The 20,923-nt window shown below is 41.1% G+C and overlaps 1 protein-coding gene across 2 annotated transcripts in view; it reads right to left on the minus strand.

Moving 5' to 3' along the window:
• Window positions 1–13,566: 13,566 nt before the first annotated feature.
• Window positions 13,567–20,923, minus strand: part of ece1 (endothelin converting enzyme 1) — a 22,104-nt gene continuing 14,747 nt past the window's right edge. For both annotated transcript variants that reach the window (XM_020613449.1, XM_020613372.1), the window contains 9 exons: window positions 20,074–20,184; window positions 19,901–19,999; window positions 17,927–18,004; window positions 17,706–17,809; window positions 17,276–17,380; window positions 16,228–16,295; window positions 15,905–16,095; window positions 15,247–15,342; window positions 13,567–14,631 (listed from right to left, as the gene is read on the minus strand). In XM_020613449.1, coding sequence (XP_020469105.1) covers window positions 14,455–14,631; window positions 15,247–15,342; window positions 15,905–16,095; window positions 16,228–16,295; window positions 17,276–17,380; window positions 17,706–17,809; window positions 17,927–18,004; window positions 19,901–19,999; window positions 20,074–20,184 — 1,029 coding nt within the window. In that variant the 3' untranslated portion in view covers window positions 13,567–14,454. The remainder of the gene's footprint in view (window positions 14,632–15,246; window positions 15,343–15,904; window positions 16,096–16,227; window positions 16,296–17,275; window positions 17,381–17,705; window positions 17,810–17,926; window positions 18,005–19,900; window positions 20,000–20,073; window positions 20,185–20,923) is intronic.

Raw genomic sequence — 20,923 nt, forward strand, 5'->3', positions numbered from 1 at the left:
CTTTCCATTTTTTGTGATGCCTGCTTTAGGGAGCGGAGCTGCGAGCTGTACCATGGGGCTAGCCTTCTCTGTTTCACTGCCTTCCTTTTCAGAGGGGCAATGGTATAAGTGTATTACGCAGGAAGGCTGCAGTACTATCAACAAGATTATTGATTTGTGTGGGAGTAAAGTTAAGGTGGCCTCCTTCCACTGTGTTGGCAAACGGCACTGAAGTAGATAAAGACGGAATTATTTCCTTAAACTTGGTAACAGCATTGCCAGATAGACATCTGCTGTAGTGGAATTGTTTCCCACATAGAGTATAATCCATTAATGTAAATTCAAAAGTTATTAGAAAATGGTCAGACAGAAGAGGGTTATGGGGAAAAACTATTAAGTGTTCAGTTTTGATGCCATATGTCAGAACAAGATCAAGAGTGTGATTAAAACAGTGAGTGGGTTTATTTAGTTTGAGAGAAGCCAACTGAGTCTAATAATGAACAGAATGCATTGTTGAGGCTGTCATTGTCGGCATCTACATGAATATTAAAGTCGCCTACTATGATTATTTTATCTGTACTAAGCACTAAATCAGACAGAAAGTCTGAGAATTCACTTAAAAACTCTGAATAAGGAGCAGGTGGACGGTATACAATAACAAACAGAACAGGCTTTTGAGTTTTCCAGTTTGGGTGTGAGAGACTCAGGGTGAGACTTTCAAATGAGTTATAACTATGTTTAGGTCTAGGGTTGATTAACAGGCTTGAGTCAAAGATCGCTGCCACGCCACCACCTCGGCCTGTGTTTCGAGGGATGTGACAGTTAGACACAAACATAAAATTAGATATTATGTCAGACTGATGCACACACTAACAACAACACACAGAAGTATAGTAATGGCAGGATTCCACTGGTCATTAGTCCTTGTTCCTGATGAGGAATGTAAATTAGGAGCTCAAGCTTCAGAATTAGCCCGTTTGTGTACCGAGGTGAAGACCTGAGTTGTGCACAGGTGTTGAAGCCTGCTGTGGTTGGCTAAAGGCTCTGGCCTTTCCTGCAGCTTGTGGTCCTGATGGAAAGGCTGTACAAAGATGTCTGGGCCTCATAAGACAAAACTGGGTCAAGCTATTACATTACAATCCCACTCATCTGTGAAACATAGTGTGCACCTGGCACAATAGATACAAACGAGTCATTCTTAACAAGCCTCATCAATGTGGGCCAACGGACAGTTCAGTGTAGGGATCAGCTGAGAGAGCAATATTAGGCAAACATGAGACTTGACTCAGCTCTTAGTCTACAGAGTGGCAGGATGGTCCTTGGCCGCAGCAGCTGTGGCCTGGCACCACCGCAGGTGCTGCTAGTTACTGCAGCAGGTCTGGCACACCAGGGTACTGAAGGCAGACACAGAGACAGCGTGGAAAGCTCAGCAACCGACCTTTTCTCACCCGGGCCTTTTTGTTCCCCTCTTACACAACCTGGCTACTACAACTTTACAAGAGGCTATATAGAGGCTGTACATGAGGGGGTTGGGGGGGGAAAAAAAAAAAAAAAAAAAAATCAGTTTTAATGACTTTAATCTAAGTGTATGTAAACCACCAAATGACTGATTGATGACATGGTCACAGTTTATTTCCACCAGTGTCATCACTGTTGCAGCCTAACAGTGACTTCCCTTATGCAATGCGCAGCTCCCTATTGTGACTGCCCACATTTCAGAAATGTCATGATGTAAAACATCTTTTTTTGTGGCTTCAAATAATCAAAGTGGCAGTTCTAAGGTATACTGCCAGAGGTTATAGGATTAAAAGCACCACAGGGCTAACGACAACACACAAGCCAATATTTTCTCATAAACGACCATGATGACATTAGCTCAGTTCATTTTGCCTGAGAAACAAAAATCAATACAATGTGAAGTGAAGAGGGAAATCAATATTGCTGTCTTCCATTATCTGTAGTAAACAGTTATTTACAGGCAAAACCAACACTCAGGTATTATATGTCAGCAATCAGCATCTTATAAAGTCTACCAATCCCTCTAACAAATCACTGCCCTGCAGGTAAATGTACATATGGTTTATCAAAGGAAAACGCTAGAACAGTGCAGCAGAGCACTGAGGGTCTGCAAACAGCACTGCTCAACAGGGTGGCGTATCATAATGCAGAGAGAAGGGCTGTATCCTACTCTCTACTGTCAGTCGACCGTTAGGTGCGACTTTAAATACATATATACATTTATATGTGCAAGAATTTCACTGATGATATACATCACATTAACATCAGTAATCAAATGCAAAAGAGTGACAGGAACATATTTCTGAGCATTTAAAAAATTTAAATTGACGATATATGATGACGTGCTGCTATACGGATTTGCTGGAATGATGAGACTGTTATTTCCTGTCACCATACCAATTTAACTGACAAAAACCAGTATGACCAGAGAAACTGATTAAATTATATTTTTCCTGTACTGGGCCTGATTATTTTTGATTCTGCATCATTAGAAGAGTCTATGAGGATTTGGGAAATACCTTCAGAGTGTTATCAAATGACAGTATGGGGTTAAATACGGTGAAAGCTCATGGAAGATTAGCTCAAGTCACAAGCTGGGGCTAATGCAAAACCAGGCACATCGTTAAAGCCTGTTCTCTCATAAAAGCAGACCACAATGTTTGAAAACACTTCTATTGACAAGAAGAGTCTGAATTGACTGACAAATCTCCCAGGTAATAATTCAACTAGTCGACTTTCAGGGGGCAGCGCTAGCAAAGAATGACAATCATATCAGGCCAGCATCCTCAGAGGAAGGGAGGATGCAACGTTTTTTTTTTCCATGGAAATACAGTAGGTGCGGCTGTTAACTGAGGATGAGACAAAACAGTCAATGTCCCCACAGTTCAGCCAAGATACACTTCACATGCCAAGTGTCCAGCATACCCAGAAGAATTGGAGCATTATCCTAATTACACTGACCAGTGATCTCAGGAGAAGATTGCACTCAATGACAAGGAATCACTTTATTTACAAAAGACCAAACAAGTTTGCCCATCCAGTTTTCACCTGTGTCACAATCACACAGTGTAGCTGCCTTTTAAATTATTCCAATAGTTGTCACCCCCACCCCTAAAACAAGATTGACAATAAGTCAGTTTTAAGCAGTTTTAACTTAAAACTATTAGTTCAGAAGAAGAACTGCAGACAGTACAAAACAAAACATGCAACAACATGTGAGTGATAAGGATTATCCCGAAGCATGTCTCAAGTCAGCTACAGACAGAGTGTCTCAAAAAGAATAAGTTTATTCAACAAAAAGGAAAAGTCTATTAGACCTTGCTCTGGAAAATTCTAACCCAAATTATAAAATCCATAAATCATAAGCATCGTCTTAGTACTGCCTCTGAACAGGACCTTTGAACATCCACAACTATTTATTCATAAAAGAGCTACAAACCTAAAACACCATCTACTAGTAAACACAGACATACCCAGAAAGAAAGAGACTGTTATACAAGAAGGTTTTCCATGTAAATTCTGCACATCATGCAGCACCAATAAGTATAGGGATTCTCAGAGTGAAAAACTAAATCAGTTCACTGATAACATGCAACACAACCATGTCATATACATCTTTCTTTGTCCATGCAAAAATACTACATTGAGAAAACGTCATGCATGCTAAAAACAAGACATCGTAGTTGTATAAAAGAAAGGATATGACTTCATAAGTAGCAGGACACTTTATGGATTTAAGATAAGATAATCGTTCATTATGCCGAAGGGGCAAATCTAGGTACAGCCAGTATTAACTACACAGTCATCACAGCATTATCCAAAAACACTAATAACAGGAAATAAATAGTTTAAATGGCTAGCTAGCTGCCTTGAGATGAGTCACCAGAATGCGCCACTTAAAAGGCAGCTACACTATGTGACTGTGCGATCCTCTTCTATGATCACTGGTCAAATCTAACCATCTACCTGAAACCCCTAACTCAAACGTTGATGCTTGAGGGAGCTTAAAAACACGCACACAACAAGAGTTATGTTAACATTAGCATGACAAATGTTTGATAAAGGAAATGTTAAAACTCCTGAGGAACTTGGCAAATGACAGAGGTCCCCTGTGGTGACAAATTCCCACATCAGGCCTCCTGTGGTAAAGTATGCCTTCTTTTTCTGATTAAAAATGCATTTTACAATCCCTGTAAAAGCTATTCAGCCTCTTGCACAGATTAGTTTACACTTTTAAAACATTTATTGAAATGTCACAGTTGAGAAAAGCTGGGTTAAGTTGATTTAACTGCCTTTTCTGTGTTGTATTTAACATACATTTGCATTCGGGCCAACAAAAATGTACTTTGGCCAGCAAATTTAGGGGCTTCGTTGCCTGCGGGGCCAGTGCTTAAAAATATTAGCATCTATTCCTGAACTACTAAAAGGCTTCATGAAAACAGTGGCAAAAAAGAGTGCATTAATTTTAAGCATGTGTATCTAATAATATGGCAGATGAGCATGTTTTGTAGTCCACGTATGTTGGTGTTATTTACGTATGTGTATTCTTTAAGTGTGCAGCTTGTGTACATGTATCACAGCATCCATACAGGTGGACATGTATGCGAGTGTGTCTGCGTGCAGTGACTCAGCAGCGACTCCAGGCTGGGTAGGGAAGATTCTCTCATCCAGTGATGCCTGAACCCGTTGGATTCTGGAAAGGGTGCAATAAAGGAAAACTGGAGACCTTAAACAAGTTGCATGCTAGATCAGAGTTGGAAGGTTCAACAAGTAAGATTCCTGTCAGATTTCAGGTATTCATGTAAGAGACCATGTCAAATATAAATACTGCTGACTACAGTAAATCATCTGAGTAGATGTTTGAAAGTCTCACATTTAAGCAAACACTGGCGTAACTCTGCTGAAGCTGCTTCATTCTACAGCTCTACATTTTTAATCAAAACATTTAGCTGATTCAGATCCAGTGGGCTTTCCTCAAACCCCTATAGCTCAGCTGGTCCGATTTCAAGGATCCCCCAAACATCCCACCTCGCCCAAAATACCCCATTTGAGAGTACACCATGTACCTTCACCAATTTGGAAAGGTTTAAGAAAAAATTTGAAATGGACTACTTCTGGCAAGGGGACAGGCGGTGCAGAGGATTAGACAATTGCTCAGCTCTTACATGGAAATAGCAAAGGTTCAAACTTCTTTTGGTATTAATTCATTTTCCTTATGCTGAAGGTAGAATAGTAACAAAAATCCTAACACCCCAGGATTTATTAAGGCTTACTTAATAGAACTGCCACTTTGAACTGTTTGAACAAAAACCAGAACAGAGGATAACTGTTGTTTAAGACTTCTGAAACATGTAATAATGAGAATCACTTGTGAGAGATCACTTAGATGCTAGAGGAGAGAATGTGTGTTTAGCCACAAGGGAGAGGGAAGCCCTGTTGTTAGTAACCTGCTCAGGCAGTTGTCTGTGACACACAGGCACACACATTACTGGTCACATGGTTTAAGGGAAACCAAACGTCTGGCTTTCTTCCTTCTTTCTTCTAGATCATGCCTCCTTTTCCCCTAAGCCCTCTTCCTGTACTCTGCTCTTGCCTGCAGGGGCCCTCGTCTCTTTTGGCCCCCTACCAGCACCTCTACTCAACCAACAACACAAGTGGGAGAGAGTAAGATACAAAGAGGAAATAATGATTTAAGAAGAGGGCTGTGATTCAAATAGAGGCAGAACAGTAGGAAGCATAATCCGTTTCATTGCTGGGGATTTTAGAAACACACCCATCCCCCACTCACTGTATACATGCACACAGAAATTAGGAGTAATTAGAAGCTCAGTCTCTTCACACTGACATGACAGTCTAGGTGAGGAGACCCACACGAAAACTGTTATATGAGCAACACATGGTGCAGTACTTTTGTCACACTTGAAAAATCCAATGGAACACAATTCCTATGTCATCAGTTTCAGAAAGGCTGCTTTTTGCCATAATTCACAGAGAACCTGTCATGGTCTGAAAATGTACTCCCAAGCCACAAATCATAAGGGTACAGAAACTGCTAATAATAATTACCTGTAAATTATTCAGGTCAGGAAAAGCAAGTGCAAAAAAGATCAGGTAAGAGGAGATACATAAATCTGCCAGGGATTTTGGTACCCGAGTTTCGCACAACTGCTGTCAAACTTTAAAAACAAGGAACTTAAAAGGCTCAAAGCCAGTATGCAGATTTGTGTTACCTCACAAGGCAAACACCTGCAGTCACTGCAGAATATTTACTGGAAAAGAATTGCTAGTCGTGCTTAGCTGGAACACTTTTAACCTATCCTGTTTCGATGGAAACTCAAACTGCAATAATTAACATAAAACCTGTTTCACTGCACATTAACATTTAAGCAACAGATCTACTTAAATCGTTAACTGATTGTTCAAAATAAACAGTCACTTCAATTCTGATGCCTGTATCACATTCCAAAAAAGTTGGGACAGTAAAGCATATGCCACAGTGGGATGTTGCTGTTCCTTTTCACAACACTTAAAAGATGTTTAGGGACTGAGGCCACCAAGTGATTGTGTCAGGGGTAATTGTGTCCCATTCTTCCTGCAAACAAGTCATAAGGTGCAAAACAGTCCTGGGTCGTCCTTGACACAATCTGCATTTCAAGATGCGCCACGCATTCTCTATTAGGGACAGGTCAGGACTACAGGCAGGCCAGTCAAGCACTCACTCCCTTTTCCTCCACAGCCAGGCCTTAGAAGATGTGTGCAGTACGAGGTTTTGCATAGTCTTGTTGAAATTTGCATGGGCGTGGAAAAGACATCATCTTGAAGGTAGCATATGTTGCTCCAAAGCCTCTATGTATTTTTCAGCATGAATGGTGCTATCACAGAAGTTTAAGTTACCTTTGCCAAGGGTACCAACACAATCCCAGACCATGACAGACCCTGGCTTTTGGACTTGTTGCTGGTAACGGTCTGGAAGGCACTTTTTGTCTTTACACTGTATATCCAAATCCTTTCCTATCTTTCTTTGAAGAACATTGGTTTTAAACATTTCAATAATTTTGTCACACATATGTTGGCAAACTGGTGGCCCTCGGCCCATCTTTGTTCCTAAAGGGCTCGGCCTTTCCTGGATGCCACTTTTGTACCAAATCATGATTGCAGTCACCTGTTTCAAATGGAATCATCATTTCATTGTTTTACCTCATTACTAGGCTTAAACTGTCCCAATGTTTTTTGGAATGTGCTGCAGGCATAAGAATTGAAGTGGGTGTTTATTTCGAACAAAGAATAAAATTGATGAGGTATCACGTTAAATAATGTGGTGCTGTAGTGTTTTCAGTGTAAGAGAGAACACAGATGATTTACAAATCACTATTTTCAGTTTTAATTTGGATTTTACATACAGTCCCAACTTTTTCTGATTTGGGGTTGTAGCATAGCTCCACATACAATGAATGTGTCCAGAGCAATAGAACACTTGGCACTTGGTTCATACCTTTAGCATTTTTTAAGATTGACTGCTTTTTTTTTTTTGTCTTTTTTACCACCAGCAATCAGGTGATCACGCTGAGAAAACTGTCCTGTCAAGACCTCCATGTAGGTGGCCAGGTAACCAGATGTACATCGACACTGCCGTCAGGCTCTACTGCCTGTATCAGACACGACCATGAAAGTGGCTGATCACACTAATTAGACATTAGTCATTAGTTTGATCTTCATTAATTTTCTGCTCAAGGAGAGAGGGTATGCACGATGCCAACTAAAGACTTAGAGCAGGCATACTGCTTCAGAAAGTGAGTCGGGGTGATTGAAAAACTGCCAACAACATCCAACATGACAAAGTCACTCCAGTGCTTGAACCTATGAGAAGAAATGCTGGGCTCAGATGAGGGGACATAATCCTAAATGAACAACACATTTAAACAGGGACATTTAAAGGCAGTGACCACAACAATTGTCTCTGTTCTTGTATACATTTTGAAAAACAGGGTTTCTATGGTTCCAAACCAAATCAGGTACCACAGCCTAATGTACCCATGCTGACCCTTCTCCCTTGAAGAAATCATCAAGTAGCTTCAGCCACTCCTCCTTGTCCCCTGGCCCCGCAGTGACCTTTAAGCCTCATTTAGGAGGGGAAAGCTGCTGCAGCTCCTGCTTTATCATTAACCTACTGTAAAGCCACTTAAATGCTGAGTGTGTGAAAGGGAGAAAAAAGGGAAGTCGGAAGGAGATACAGCCTTACAAATAGCAGGGGTGTGATCAGGAAGCTGACAATTCAATAAACTAATCTGCTATTAGTGAATAAATTAATGAATCACAGCTGTGGAGTTAAAAACCTCATTCCCAAGTTTAAAAAAAAAGAAGTATCAAAGAAAAAGGGAGAAATGGACTGAGTAAGGGGTGAGCTTTGTGTTTGCTGACTTATCTGCTCAGGTGACAAATATCCTCTAAATCTAATAGTAATGTCTGTGCTGTCGCACGTTTAGACACAGGCAATTATCTTTGCCACAGCAAAAAGTCTTGTGTCCCATAAATATGGCACACATTTCAAACAGGCCTAAAGGAACCTGTCATGTCTCATCTGAATGATGCAAGCTGCCTGGGAATCTTTGTACAGAGGGCTCAGAATGGAGGCACAGTGAGTGAGGGGAAACGGCCCAGATGGTCGTTCTCCCTGCTGGCCCACCCCAGAGATCACAAAGCTCTCACTGCTTGTCTGCTGTTACTGAGACTGCTCTTTCAGTACAGTACAAGCAATAGGTGGTAGGCTGGTGGATTGTTTGTTTTAGTAATACATTTAAGTGAAAGCACCTCTAAATTAGTAAATGTAGAAAAAAAAATCTAAATTCTTTCCAAGGCTTACAGGGTAAATACACCTTCAAGTTACCTACAAGTACGTAATTATGACAACGAGACAATAACATGAAGACAAGGTTTCATCAAATGCCTGAGACAATTACACATGCACAGAAGAGACCATCTATTTATCTGAGAGTCAGTATAAGAAAAGACTTGAGAACTTTCAACAATGTATATTTGTTGGAGGGTACAGCTCCAATGGCAACCATACTGTTAATGCTGCACAGTTTGTTGTTGTGCATCTCTGAAATGTTTGCCATTTAAAAATATGAAAAGTACATGCTGACTTCCTGTTATTTACTCAGAAACTATAGTGAAAGCAACCTTCTTTTTTCACAGTGACAGATATTTCCTGTGAAACTCTGGACACAACCACTTTAGAAAATATAAATTAGTTTGATGAAATATATGACAACTTAAACTGTATGAGTCATTCACCCTATTACATGAACCAAATTACACTGATGGGAGACACTGCGGCAGAAGCAGGAAAAGAAACAGGCCAGTAGACAGAAACAGCAGCCAGGGATACATTATCACTCGGTTACTGGTTTATGTTTAAAACTGCTGCAGCACTGAATTAGCCAACAGTACTGCTTGTCTGAGCCAGGAAAACTGCACCAGCTCACACACACACAAAAAAAACCCCACTTGTAACAGAGACAATAGAAGCCAACAGTGCTAACAACAAGTAACAGCATGTTTCACTATTAAAAACATTCATTTTTTTCAAATGCTGTTTTACATAAAAAAGCCTTCTGAACTTAACCCTTTTCAACTGCATACAAATGAAACAAATATATAGTAAATTCTTGCTCTGCACTGTAAGAACATTTTAAAAGCAATGTGACTACAAATCAGTTTTTTTCCACTAATTACTGGTTAGATTTGGAAAGCTTTTGTTCAAGTAAATTCAAGACTGAGAGAACTATATCCCTGATGTATAAATGTCACCTGACGCTGGCAGAGCACTGACAGCGTGCAGGATGTCTTTCAATAGACCACTCCCTCCCTGGAAAGAACAGTCCTCCATGCTGGCTCATAACAACTCAGCAGTTTATTTATAACAACCCACAGCAAGTATGCTCATGAGAATATATTCTCATGCCAGCTACATGCACCTGCCCTGACACACAGGCCTGCTGTTCTGTCTGACCAACCAGCTGGGTACACATATTATGTAGCTGCACCTCATAACAAACACTGGCTACGAGTGTATGCCTGGCTTGCAGGTTACATTCAACTTTGCTGCTCTTTAATGGCAAATGCTGCTATTATTTTGTCCAAAGAGAAACATAAATCAGATGGACAAAGACATGAAAAAAAGTTATAAGACAAAATAAGAAGTACCCTCTTCAAAGAGAGATCAAAGTACTGTAGCGTAAAACCTGAAAAGGGTAGCGGGGGGTACCCAGGGGGAGGAACAGGGGAAAATGGGGAAAAGCCCTCGGTTTTCTCAGCTGGGCCAGCAGTGGGGCGAGGTGAGCTGTGGGGGAATGGAAGGAAACGAGGGAGGGCTAAGGCAGGCTGGCTGACCTGGGCCTTTGTTGGCAGATGGTGGGAAGCGCCACCTTGGCCTCTCATTCTGAATACTGAGCAGCAGTGCCATTGTCTGGCAAACACAGAAGGAGACGCATGCGCTATGTGTTTCTCTGGCAACCAGGAACAGAAACAAACTGCTCCCCCCATGGTGCACACATGCAGGCCTCAACTCCTGCCTCTGAACTCCTGTGCATCTTTCAGGACTCCATAAACACGTGTGCCAACCTCCAAGAGGGTATTCCCATACACCAGGAAACCAGGCCACACGTAACTTAGTATGATCCCACACTTCTGACCCCAAGGGTCTAGGGAGAGCAAGAGGTCAGACAAGCAGTTGACAGTTGGGGTCGGTTTCCATAATAGACATGATAATCAAATGCAGTGCAGTGCTTTCTACATGGGGACCAGAGACCACACCAGGGTCATTAAGAGTTACTCACAGGTCCCAGGACAAAGCACATTGATTTAACTTTACTGTAACTTCACTTCATTTGTGTTGGTTCAATTGATTGTTTCTGTTAACTCCCCACCTACTGCACAGATTGTTATATAATCCAAGAATAAATCACTTTGTCACACAGAAAAATAATCCATTATCATTCAGCCACCCCACAACCTCCAAAATGGCCAGCTGAAACAACACACCTTCAACAACAAACCTGATTTGATTAACTTCATAAAAAACCTAATAAACTATCCCTAAATACCCCCCCAACACACACACACACACACACACACACACACACACACACACACACACACACACACACACACACACACACACACACACACACACACATACACACACACTATGAGCTAGAGAGGGTTTCATACTACCACCTGCCATAACCAGCTACTTTCTGCCCCTGTCATAAACACATGGCAGCTGTGATCATGGCAGGAAATCAGGTTGAGACATCACACCCCAAAGCTAAGCCACAACAGAAGCTGTCAGATCACAAAAGGCATATCTCTTTGCCACCGACAGGCAAGAGAAGTCAACCTAATCCATTCTCACACACTACTGCCACCATGCTGTAAATAAAACAGGAGGTGACATAATGACATAACCACAGTGACTTCACCCCACCAGAAAGTAGTGTAGGGAGGTACTGGCATATCTCTGCGTAAACTCAAACATAAAGGAATATTTTGGGGCAATGGCAGCATAAAACCAGGACAGTGAATGCCGATAGCGCCCTACACCGCATGCTAAATATTTGCACACAGGTGTTTAGGTAATAATTACAGTACAAAATTCGTAAGGCAGTTTTTAACACGTCTATCATCTAATGGTGGTTTAACAACCTGTTCTTACCAAAGCAAACGTCTTGACAGGCTAGTTATTACTACTAATCGAAACTGTCGTGCTGAGGGTTCACCGGCCCAGGCACTGACGGGCCTGTCAAGGTGCACGGTAGCACCCCTTCAAAAGCTAATGTTATGCGAAATGGTGAGGGAGATACAACTATCACAAGACGGGCCCTGTGTAGGCCAATATTGGCCCCATTATTAAGCAACAAGTAATCACTCTGAAATGGATAAAGCTTTACTGTTCTGCGACGTGGCATTCACTGACTTGTGCACTTGCTAGCCATAGAGGCCACTTTCATTTTAGCTGGCTGGTACAGTAACAAGGCTAATGCACCTTGCTAGCCCTACAACAGTAACTGAACAAAGCCGGCAACCGGTTCGCAACGCCTCATAGCTTGGTTGTGATTGAGCTTTTCTATACCAAATAATGTCACGTCATCTATCAGTAATATATAATTCTAATATATCCAAATGGCAGTTGTGTTTAATAAAACTGTAACAGGACGCAGTAATGTAGCCTCAGCTCCCAAAAATCAAACTGACATTAGCGCTGGCTGTGACAACCGGCTTGATAAGCTAACGTTAGCATGCTTAGCTAACCAATTGTCCCCTCCCATCCCATTTCACTCCAAACGAAACCATCATCCTAGCATCCAACCTCTATTATATATCACCAACAAAACAACAATGTATGTTATGAGGAGTTAACGAAGTGCATAAAATCATAAGCCATTTTCATGTTACCCAAGTCAAAGGATACTGAGGTGGAGGTACCGCGCCGGGCTGTGGAGCTGTTGGGGCTCCCGGCGGCAGAGACCCGGAGGTCAGGGTAGCCCGCAGTTGGCTCGACGGAGAGGGGCCACTTCCAGGTCCGCTAACTGCGACAACGGTGGATTTGGGGACTACTTTCGGTGGCAAACTCATCGCAAAAACAACAAATAAAACAATACCTTAATAAATACTAATACAAACAACGTCTAGCTTGCATACATAAAGCAAGCGTAGCAAATTCTTGAAGCAGGCCCCAAATCCCTTTAACAAACTGGGATAACGAAGCTCGAATAGCAATACAAACGTCCTTTTTCATGGAAAGTCGCTGTACGGATCAGCGGTGCTATTCATGGGGACGGTGGGAGGATTGGCCTCCCTCGTCCATCCGGAACCAAAACGGATCCGGTTTAGTTCGTTTCTTTCAAAAGAAGTAATCGCCACAATCTTCAGCCTCCCTCAGCGATCTATCCTTTCTTCTCGACAAGTATGTTTTCTATCATTTTTTTTCTCACTGAGATGAGAGACTTCGCCAACATGGCGTTGCGACCGCTTCCAACAGTCCGGGCAGGACAGATGATTCGGCAATTCTCGGCCAGTTACGGATTCGCTCGGCTAATCAACTAACCCGCAATCACTTACATTCATACAATGATTCGGGTTGTGTTCACCCCCTCTACTTAGTTAACAAGATTACATTTCACAATGTAATAACGGCTAATTGGGGCAGATTTTTTAATTATATGAATTTGAGCAAATGTTTCTTATAATTTGCGTGTATGCATGGCCAAAACACCGCATTATTCAGCTATATATATATGTATACATGGACTGTTCCATGGGTTGTACTCTGCACCAGCAGCAGGACTGTAACGTGGATTTATGTGTTAGAAACGCCATCTACTGTTCTTCTGGCTGCTTCGCATCTGCTAGTTCAAACATGACCTGATTAGATTTAATGTAATTGGTTAAGTATTGCAACCTGAGACTACTGGTTACTATATGGATCTAGTTAACACTACTCAGAACAACAAAAAGGTGTTTGTGTGAGATTTCAAACAACTGAACAAAATGTGGACACAAGACAGATACGTTTTAAAATTGATTTTACTATATAAAATAATGTTGCGACAAACTCTTACTCATGAAAAGAGGTATGACACATCTTTGCTTAGCCTACATGACCAAGTTCTGAATGAAAAAACATATTTTGTGAATTTCTCAATTAATTCTGTCTCTGATTTGTATTGGCCTTCCATTAGAGAAATTAAATGGCAGCAATATGACACTGTTTTTTGACACCATATCTTTAAAAAAAATACAAATACCACATCAATATCTGTATCAAAAATAATACTATACACAAATTGTTTCTGAAATATTGCAATGCTTCAAAGACAAAATGGTTATTGTAGTAGCAAAACATTTATACCAATTCTTAATTAACAACTTCTAATTTTCACTTGGGTAAAAAATTCTTGAAGGCCTCTGGTTCACTGTTATACAAAAAAGTGACCATAAAAAAACAAAACAAAAGACAAACACACTTAAAAGATTTACCGGAGTAAACACAAGCACAGCAAAGAGTTACAATAAGTGTCACTTTGCTTATTTACAATTTTATGTGGAAAAACAAGCAGCTCACAAAATATGAGATCAGTTCCCCCATTTTTTAACCATCAGCTGGGTTTCCAGTGTTCAAAGAGCACATTTGTAGCTAGATCTAATTGAAGAGTTCAGGGAACGCTGTTTGCTAACTCATCAGTCTTTGTGGAGAAGCAGTGAAAATTGCAGTCCTCTTTACAGAGCAGGCACATTTTGTCCTGATAATGAGACTGTTAAGCATTAAGTGGCTGGCAGCAGGAGTTTCAGTGGTTCTTGCATTCCACAGCCAGAAAGGCTTTGTCAGTATCTCAAGCTATTTTCTCCAACATCCATACGATTCCTTGCTGATAAACACCATCGAGCAATGAGGCATCACCAGAGCTCACACTTGTGTTTAGGATTCATGGGAGCACCTGCTTTGCAGCCAAAGTGCTCTGAGAATTCATGTGAATTAGAGACTGTGCCGATGACTCTAAATCTTGATGGACTATGGGGATCCGTGATGACACCCTCATGTGAACTCTCAGGTGTCCTGACAGAGCACCAGACCTGCAAAAGTAATACAGGATAAAGAGACACAACATAAGGGACAATTTTTTTTTTCAGCATGGTCCTTCAAAATTGTTAATTTCTATAAAGAAATTTAAGAGAATGAACAGGCTTTATGTCATCACTCATTATGAGTTTTCATATTAATCAACATTTATTTATTGTGAAGTGTTTTTAAGGTGATTTATTTAAAATTTCCTAACTAGGATACATTTATTCTTAGGCTTATTGTAGTTTCATATTTAAGTTTACATCCCCCTCCATTCAAGCATGTGTTTTTTTTCTTCTTGTTCCATGAATGTTCTTGGTCCTTCACTGTGCTGATGTATCTGCTAGAATAGGAAAGCTTGTCTGTGCCTACCTTAAATCCAAGTTTAGGATGTGTATGTATGAGCAGGGCATCACAGCTAATTTAGAGTCAGTCCAGACACAGCACACATACACTGAGAATGGGCTTTTTTAAGTACATCTTGTGTTTAGAAGTTAAACTGGAAATGAACAATATCTGCACTTTTATATATTCTGAAATTTTCAAAAAGGGAGAAGAAGCAAATGCCATTTTAATTTTTAACAAGATAATTGACTTTGTGTGTGTTCACTTTGTGTGATACAAACCTGGGCAAATCCCACAAAAAACAGCTGATGGTTTGTCATTCCCAGGGCAGGCAGGGTGGCCTCCTCGCCATTCTTTTTGATCCAGTTCACATAAGCCTTCACAACAACAAATGATCATGTTACACATGTATTTACTGTTTTACTCTGCACATGGAAAAGTATATAGTGATAGAGACAAAGGGGTTTACTTCAGGGCTTCCAGTGTATTATCCTCCTCCAGTTAATGCAGTGTATTTTTACTTCTGTTTTGTTCATGTGGTTCATAGCCTATGACCTTTCTTTATATGGAAAGAATGTGTGCATGTGAAGAAGTAACCAGAGACTGTCAAGGCCAATGATAACCACCTGTTGCATTTCCAGGCTTCACTGTAAACCAAACAGCCTGCTTTGTCCAATACAGATTAATGGGTGTTACCCACAACAAACCTTAATAAAATACATAATGCATGGCATTAACCTGAGAGACCGTTTCCAACCTTGTAAACATGCAATCTGACAATGCTGCTTTAGATAACACAGGAGTAATGCTCTGGACTTTCCATAATAATGTAAATCCTCTCCTGCACCAGGATTTAACTGTTAGTTTATTATCAATGACAGAGAGCCATATTTCCCCCCATATAAATAAAAAATAAAAAAAACCTCCTCAAATACAGACCTTGTAGGCAGCCTTAAGTCCACCGTTGTCAGCAATGTTCTCCCCCAAGGTGTGTCTTCCATTTAGAGGCTCCTGGTTGATGCTGTAATTTCCATATTGCTCCACCATGCACTGTGTCTGCTTCTTGAAGGCCTCCACGGAAGAGTTCTTCCACCAGGAACGCAGGTTTCCATCCTTGTCATATTCTCTCCCTTTGAATAGAAGTTTGAAATATTACTGTTACTTTTTGCATTTTTATTAAACATCTTAGTATTAAAAGAGTTACGTTAACTGTTATCCACTGAAATGTAAATAGTTTAAAAACCAAGAAGCTTTTTACCAACCTTGGTCGTCAAATGCATGAGTCAGCTCATGCCCCATGACTACACCAATTCCACCGAAGTTTAGAGCTCTGAAGAACATTTTAAAAATACATTGGAAATTTTACACAAGGAACATTGTGTATATAGACCACATGTTGTTTAAAGCAATAGTTGACATTCTGTAAAATGCATTTATTCACATTCTGTTCTGTGTGCTCAGTATGAAACTCCAGCTGGTTAGTTTAGCTTGGCACACAATCAGTCATGTTCTGTCTGGAGTTACCAAATTCTACATAGCAATGCCTCCAAAACTCACAGCTCACTTCAAAAACCATCTGTGTTTATGTGTCTAGTGTTGTTCCTAATATTCTGACGCTCTCCTGCATGTAGCTGGGGATGACAAAAATTTAGAAACACCTCTAAATATAATGTAGCCCACTACAACAGCACCTTTAACAATGATCTCAATAATGAACATAATTGAATTTATACATTTATGACAATTTCACCAAAATATGAAACATTTTGAGCGTCATAAACAGTATACCACTGTAGAGGTGCAACTATTAATGTGGCCGAGCAGTAAGTGGTTGACGGGATGTTCCACCTTGACTTTTTGAACTTTTGTCATCATTCTGCCCCTGTACCAAAGCTACTGTGCATCCACCCTGAATCACCACTCACATCTCAGATTTGTTTCGATTTGAATATTGAAAAAATAAATAAATGTAGAAATAACAAAATGGCAATTCATTCTTATTATTTGTACAGTACACCACAAGGACTCTAATCTTTCATTAAAACACAGGCGGTAAATGACATTTTCTGTGGATAATCCTGTTTTTTTACTTCAATTGTGTTTTAATGGGTGGCACAGTGGAACAGTGGTTAGCACTGTCGCCTCACAGCAGGAAAGTTCCAGATTAAAGCCTTGGCCGACCCGGGGCCTTTCTGTGTGGAGTTTGCATGTTCTCTGTTCTGGTGGACAATGACGTTTTAGTTTGTTGTAGCCTAATAATAACCATCTAACATGATTTAATCAACTTGAAGTGCAGTGTAAAAGACCTACTTAGGCCAGGAATGACTAAACAAAAAAAGGATTCCGGCTGGCAGAACCATCTCATTCTTGGTTGGGTTGTAATATGCATTCACAGTAGGAGGGGTCATGCTCCACCTGCAAAGGCAAGGACCACAGTTACTGCATGAGGCTAACATCAATGCCACAGCAAGCATAGAATATTGATTCTGCCTTGACCTCTCTGCCAGGCTGTCTACAGATCAGTTCAGAAGGCATGGGAACCTTGCGCTGTCCCCTCTCCCACATCCTAATTAGAGGCAAGGAACAGCTGAGTGAAGAGAAGTTGGTTGCCTGGTAGCATTTGCGGATGGCAGCAGTATTCTGCTGAGTCAGTATAGTGGGAGCGTGTTCCCATTAGAGCGCATAGCCTCCTCTCTGTCAACAGGAGGGTGGGGGATGAAGGATGAAGGGAGCAACTCACTGGTTTCTGTTGGGAGCTTTCCTCAGCTGGTCCGCTGTTACTCTGCCTGAGAAGTTGTAGCACTGCATGACATTTTGAAAGTAGAGTTCTGACACCACCTCGAACTAAAAGAGAGGAGAAAAACTGAGTTCAGTGTTTTAACATGGCAGAATGAGGTTTTATGTGATAAATAAAAGAAACAGGATGGTTATGACATATAATACAGTTCCACATTTACCTACATCATTGAACACTTTGTCCAGCTTTGTGGCATTCATGATGAACTCTGGATACCCAACCATGTTGTATATTGCATCTGCCTGTGAAGCATGAGAGTTATTATTTAAACTGTAAAAAACACATTTTCACAACAGATGGCAGTGCTGTATATCTTAGCCACTTCAGCACAGACACTGTTCAACAGAAGTGATTCCAGATGTCAATGTCTCTCTAAAGTAGGGGTGGGCAAACCTTTTAGCTCAGGGGCCACATTGACTTTTAAAATTTGACAGACGGGCCGGCTAGCACCAGATGCATACATATCAAACATAAACATATAAAAGGCATTACAGTGTTAATACTTACATTCACTTTTACTGGGAACAGTGTTGTTGATCACCCTTTTTTTGCCAGTGCATCGAAGCCTGGTGTTAGTTTTGTTGTGGGAATTCTCAGAACTGATCTGAGGTATTCATCACTCAACTGGGATCTGTGGGGTGCTTTGTTGGTGTTCATCACACTAAAAGTCTGCTCACACACATAGGTAGAACCAAACAACACCAGCATCCTCTGTGCCATCTTCTGGATGTTTGGAAATTTGGCTGCACTTAATGAAGCATAAAACTCATCCAGTTAGAGAGTTGAACTTCTCCTTTAAGACGGTGTCACATTGGAGATCAATCAGTTCCAGAACCGACAGCAGAATTCTCCGTGCAGGTCGTCCAGTGATTTCCTGTATTTGTTCACATGTCGAGGGGCCTCTTTCAGCGTAGCCAGTGTGGGGAAAAGAGCGAATGACTTATTTGCCATTTGCTTTGAGAATAAAGCTAGCTTGGTTTTGAAGGCTCTGACGTTTGTGAACATTTCGTGCACAAACTGATCTTTCCCTTGTAGCTTCATGTTCAGCTCATTCATGTGTGTCAGTATGTCCCCACCAAAAGCTAAATCACAAAGCCGATCTGTGTCACTCAGCTCAGGAAAATCGTCAGCTTTCTCAAGTAGCTCCAAAAATGAGCTAATCTCCTGTTTGAGCTCCCACACTCGTTGACATACTTTCCCTAAACTTAACCAGCAGACATTAGAGTGATAAAGCAAGTCCTGGTGATCAGCGTCAGCTTCTTCAAGAAACTTAATAAACTGACGATGCTGAAGTCTCCTTGCTCGAATAAAGTTAACGAGCTTTGCAACTGTCTTCACTACGTGGTCAAGCTGCAATACGGATTTACACAGTGCTTCCTGATGGATTACGCAGTGTAGGAAAATGACCTCCTGCTTAGGGTTGTCCTCTTTCACCCTCTCCTGGATTCTTTTGAGCAGCCCGACATTTTTTCCAGTCAGATTTGGCGATCCATCTGTGGTAACGTTGGCAAGCGTACTCCAAGGTAGCTTGTGCCTCTCGATGACCCCCGACACTCTGTCATACAAGTCCTCTCCCCGCGTTGACTGGTTGTTAGCATAATTAGCATGCTTGGTAGAAAAGTGACGGCTGATGTTGTATTCCTTTAAAACCGCAATGGTTTCTTGGCAAATAAGACATACAGCCTTTGACTGGACTTCAGTAAAAAAAAAACCAAAACAAAAAAAAAACTATTTAGTTGTCCATTCCTTATTGAACACTCGTCACTCACTGTCGACTTTTCTTTTCTTTGGCCCACTCATTGTTGCAGATGGGTTCAGAGCAGTAGCAGAGTACTAACAGAGTAGCTCTGGCTCTGCAAAATCAAGTCAATGTATCACCGTGTCTAATGCGCCACCTGGTGGAACGTCAGGCATTACAGGACAAGGTCAAATGAATGCAGTCATAATTATGATATGATTTGATTTGGGCAATCCTGCGCCAATCTTCGGCGGGCCGGATTAAAAGGACCAACGGGCCGGATGTGGCCCGCGGGCTGTAGTTTGCCCACCCCTGCTCTAAAGCATCAGTGGGAAGGAACCCCACCCCACCCAAGGGGGAAAAAAAAAACAAAAAAAACCCAACAACATCTTTCACCCACCTTCTCTTTTGCTGCTTGTTTTGTTACTGAATCCATCCAGCTTACATACTTTAGTCTGTCCTCAAACGCCCATTTAATTTCTGCAACCATATCTTCAGCCTGAAGACACAAAGGAAAGTAATCTCACACACCAGGAGACAACTATTGTGATGTAAGGACTTAGAAACACTTACAGTGGCCTTGCTATCCTCAGCAAAGGTGGCTTTGACAAACATGGCTCCGAGAGCAAACCCCAGGGCGCTGTCAGTGTCGCCAACACACAGTTTCCAGCGTGGAGTGCAGCTCTGCAGCATCAAATGAACACATCAAGACATGTTAAAGAAAAAAAAATGCATCCTAACATTCTCGTACACTGTTGGGTATAACCTGTTTGTTCAGAATTTGATTGTTTTACAGTGTGTCAGATTTCATTCCACCATTTTGTCTGTTTCAATTAGTCCCTTCCTGCATTTCCCAAAATGAACATGGCTAACCCTGATGAACGTGGGTGGACTTGCTGCATCCACCCACAGACTTGACATGTAGGTGGAGAAAACAAGTAGCAAAATGAAAGCTAGACAGTGAAAGTACTTTAGCTGAGACTACAGCTATTGTTTTTCCCTGGATGTGCCTGGCAATCCAGCTGAGTGCCCACCCCCAAACCACAAAGAGGATAAGCATGCATAGAAAATTAATGGATGGATGGATTTCTCTCTAGATGTAATGTAAAAGTAGTAACCTACAAGTTGTACTCCTGCCAGAGTTGAATTTTTATGTAGTCAGCAAGAAATAAATTTCTATGACATCAATACAAAACTATATCAGCATACTTGGATATTTTTATAGTTACCACAAACCTTTTGGGTAGAAACAATATATAAAAGATGAACTATAACTGCCACTGCTAAAAAATCTTTAATATTTATGGTTTTTAAAGACAATTCACAGGAGCCATTGTGCACAAGATTTCTAATAAAGACAATTAACACAAACAGAAAAAGAGAGAAAATGGTTGTGATCTAGATATGTGTGACCTTTATGACC

This window comes from Monopterus albus, unplaced genomic scaffold, assembly GCF_001952655.1.
Source record: "Monopterus albus unplaced genomic scaffold, M_albus_1.0 scaffold1.1, whole genome shotgun sequence".
NCBI classification, from domain to species: Eukaryota; Metazoa; Chordata; class Actinopteri; order Synbranchiformes; family Synbranchidae; genus Monopterus; species Monopterus albus.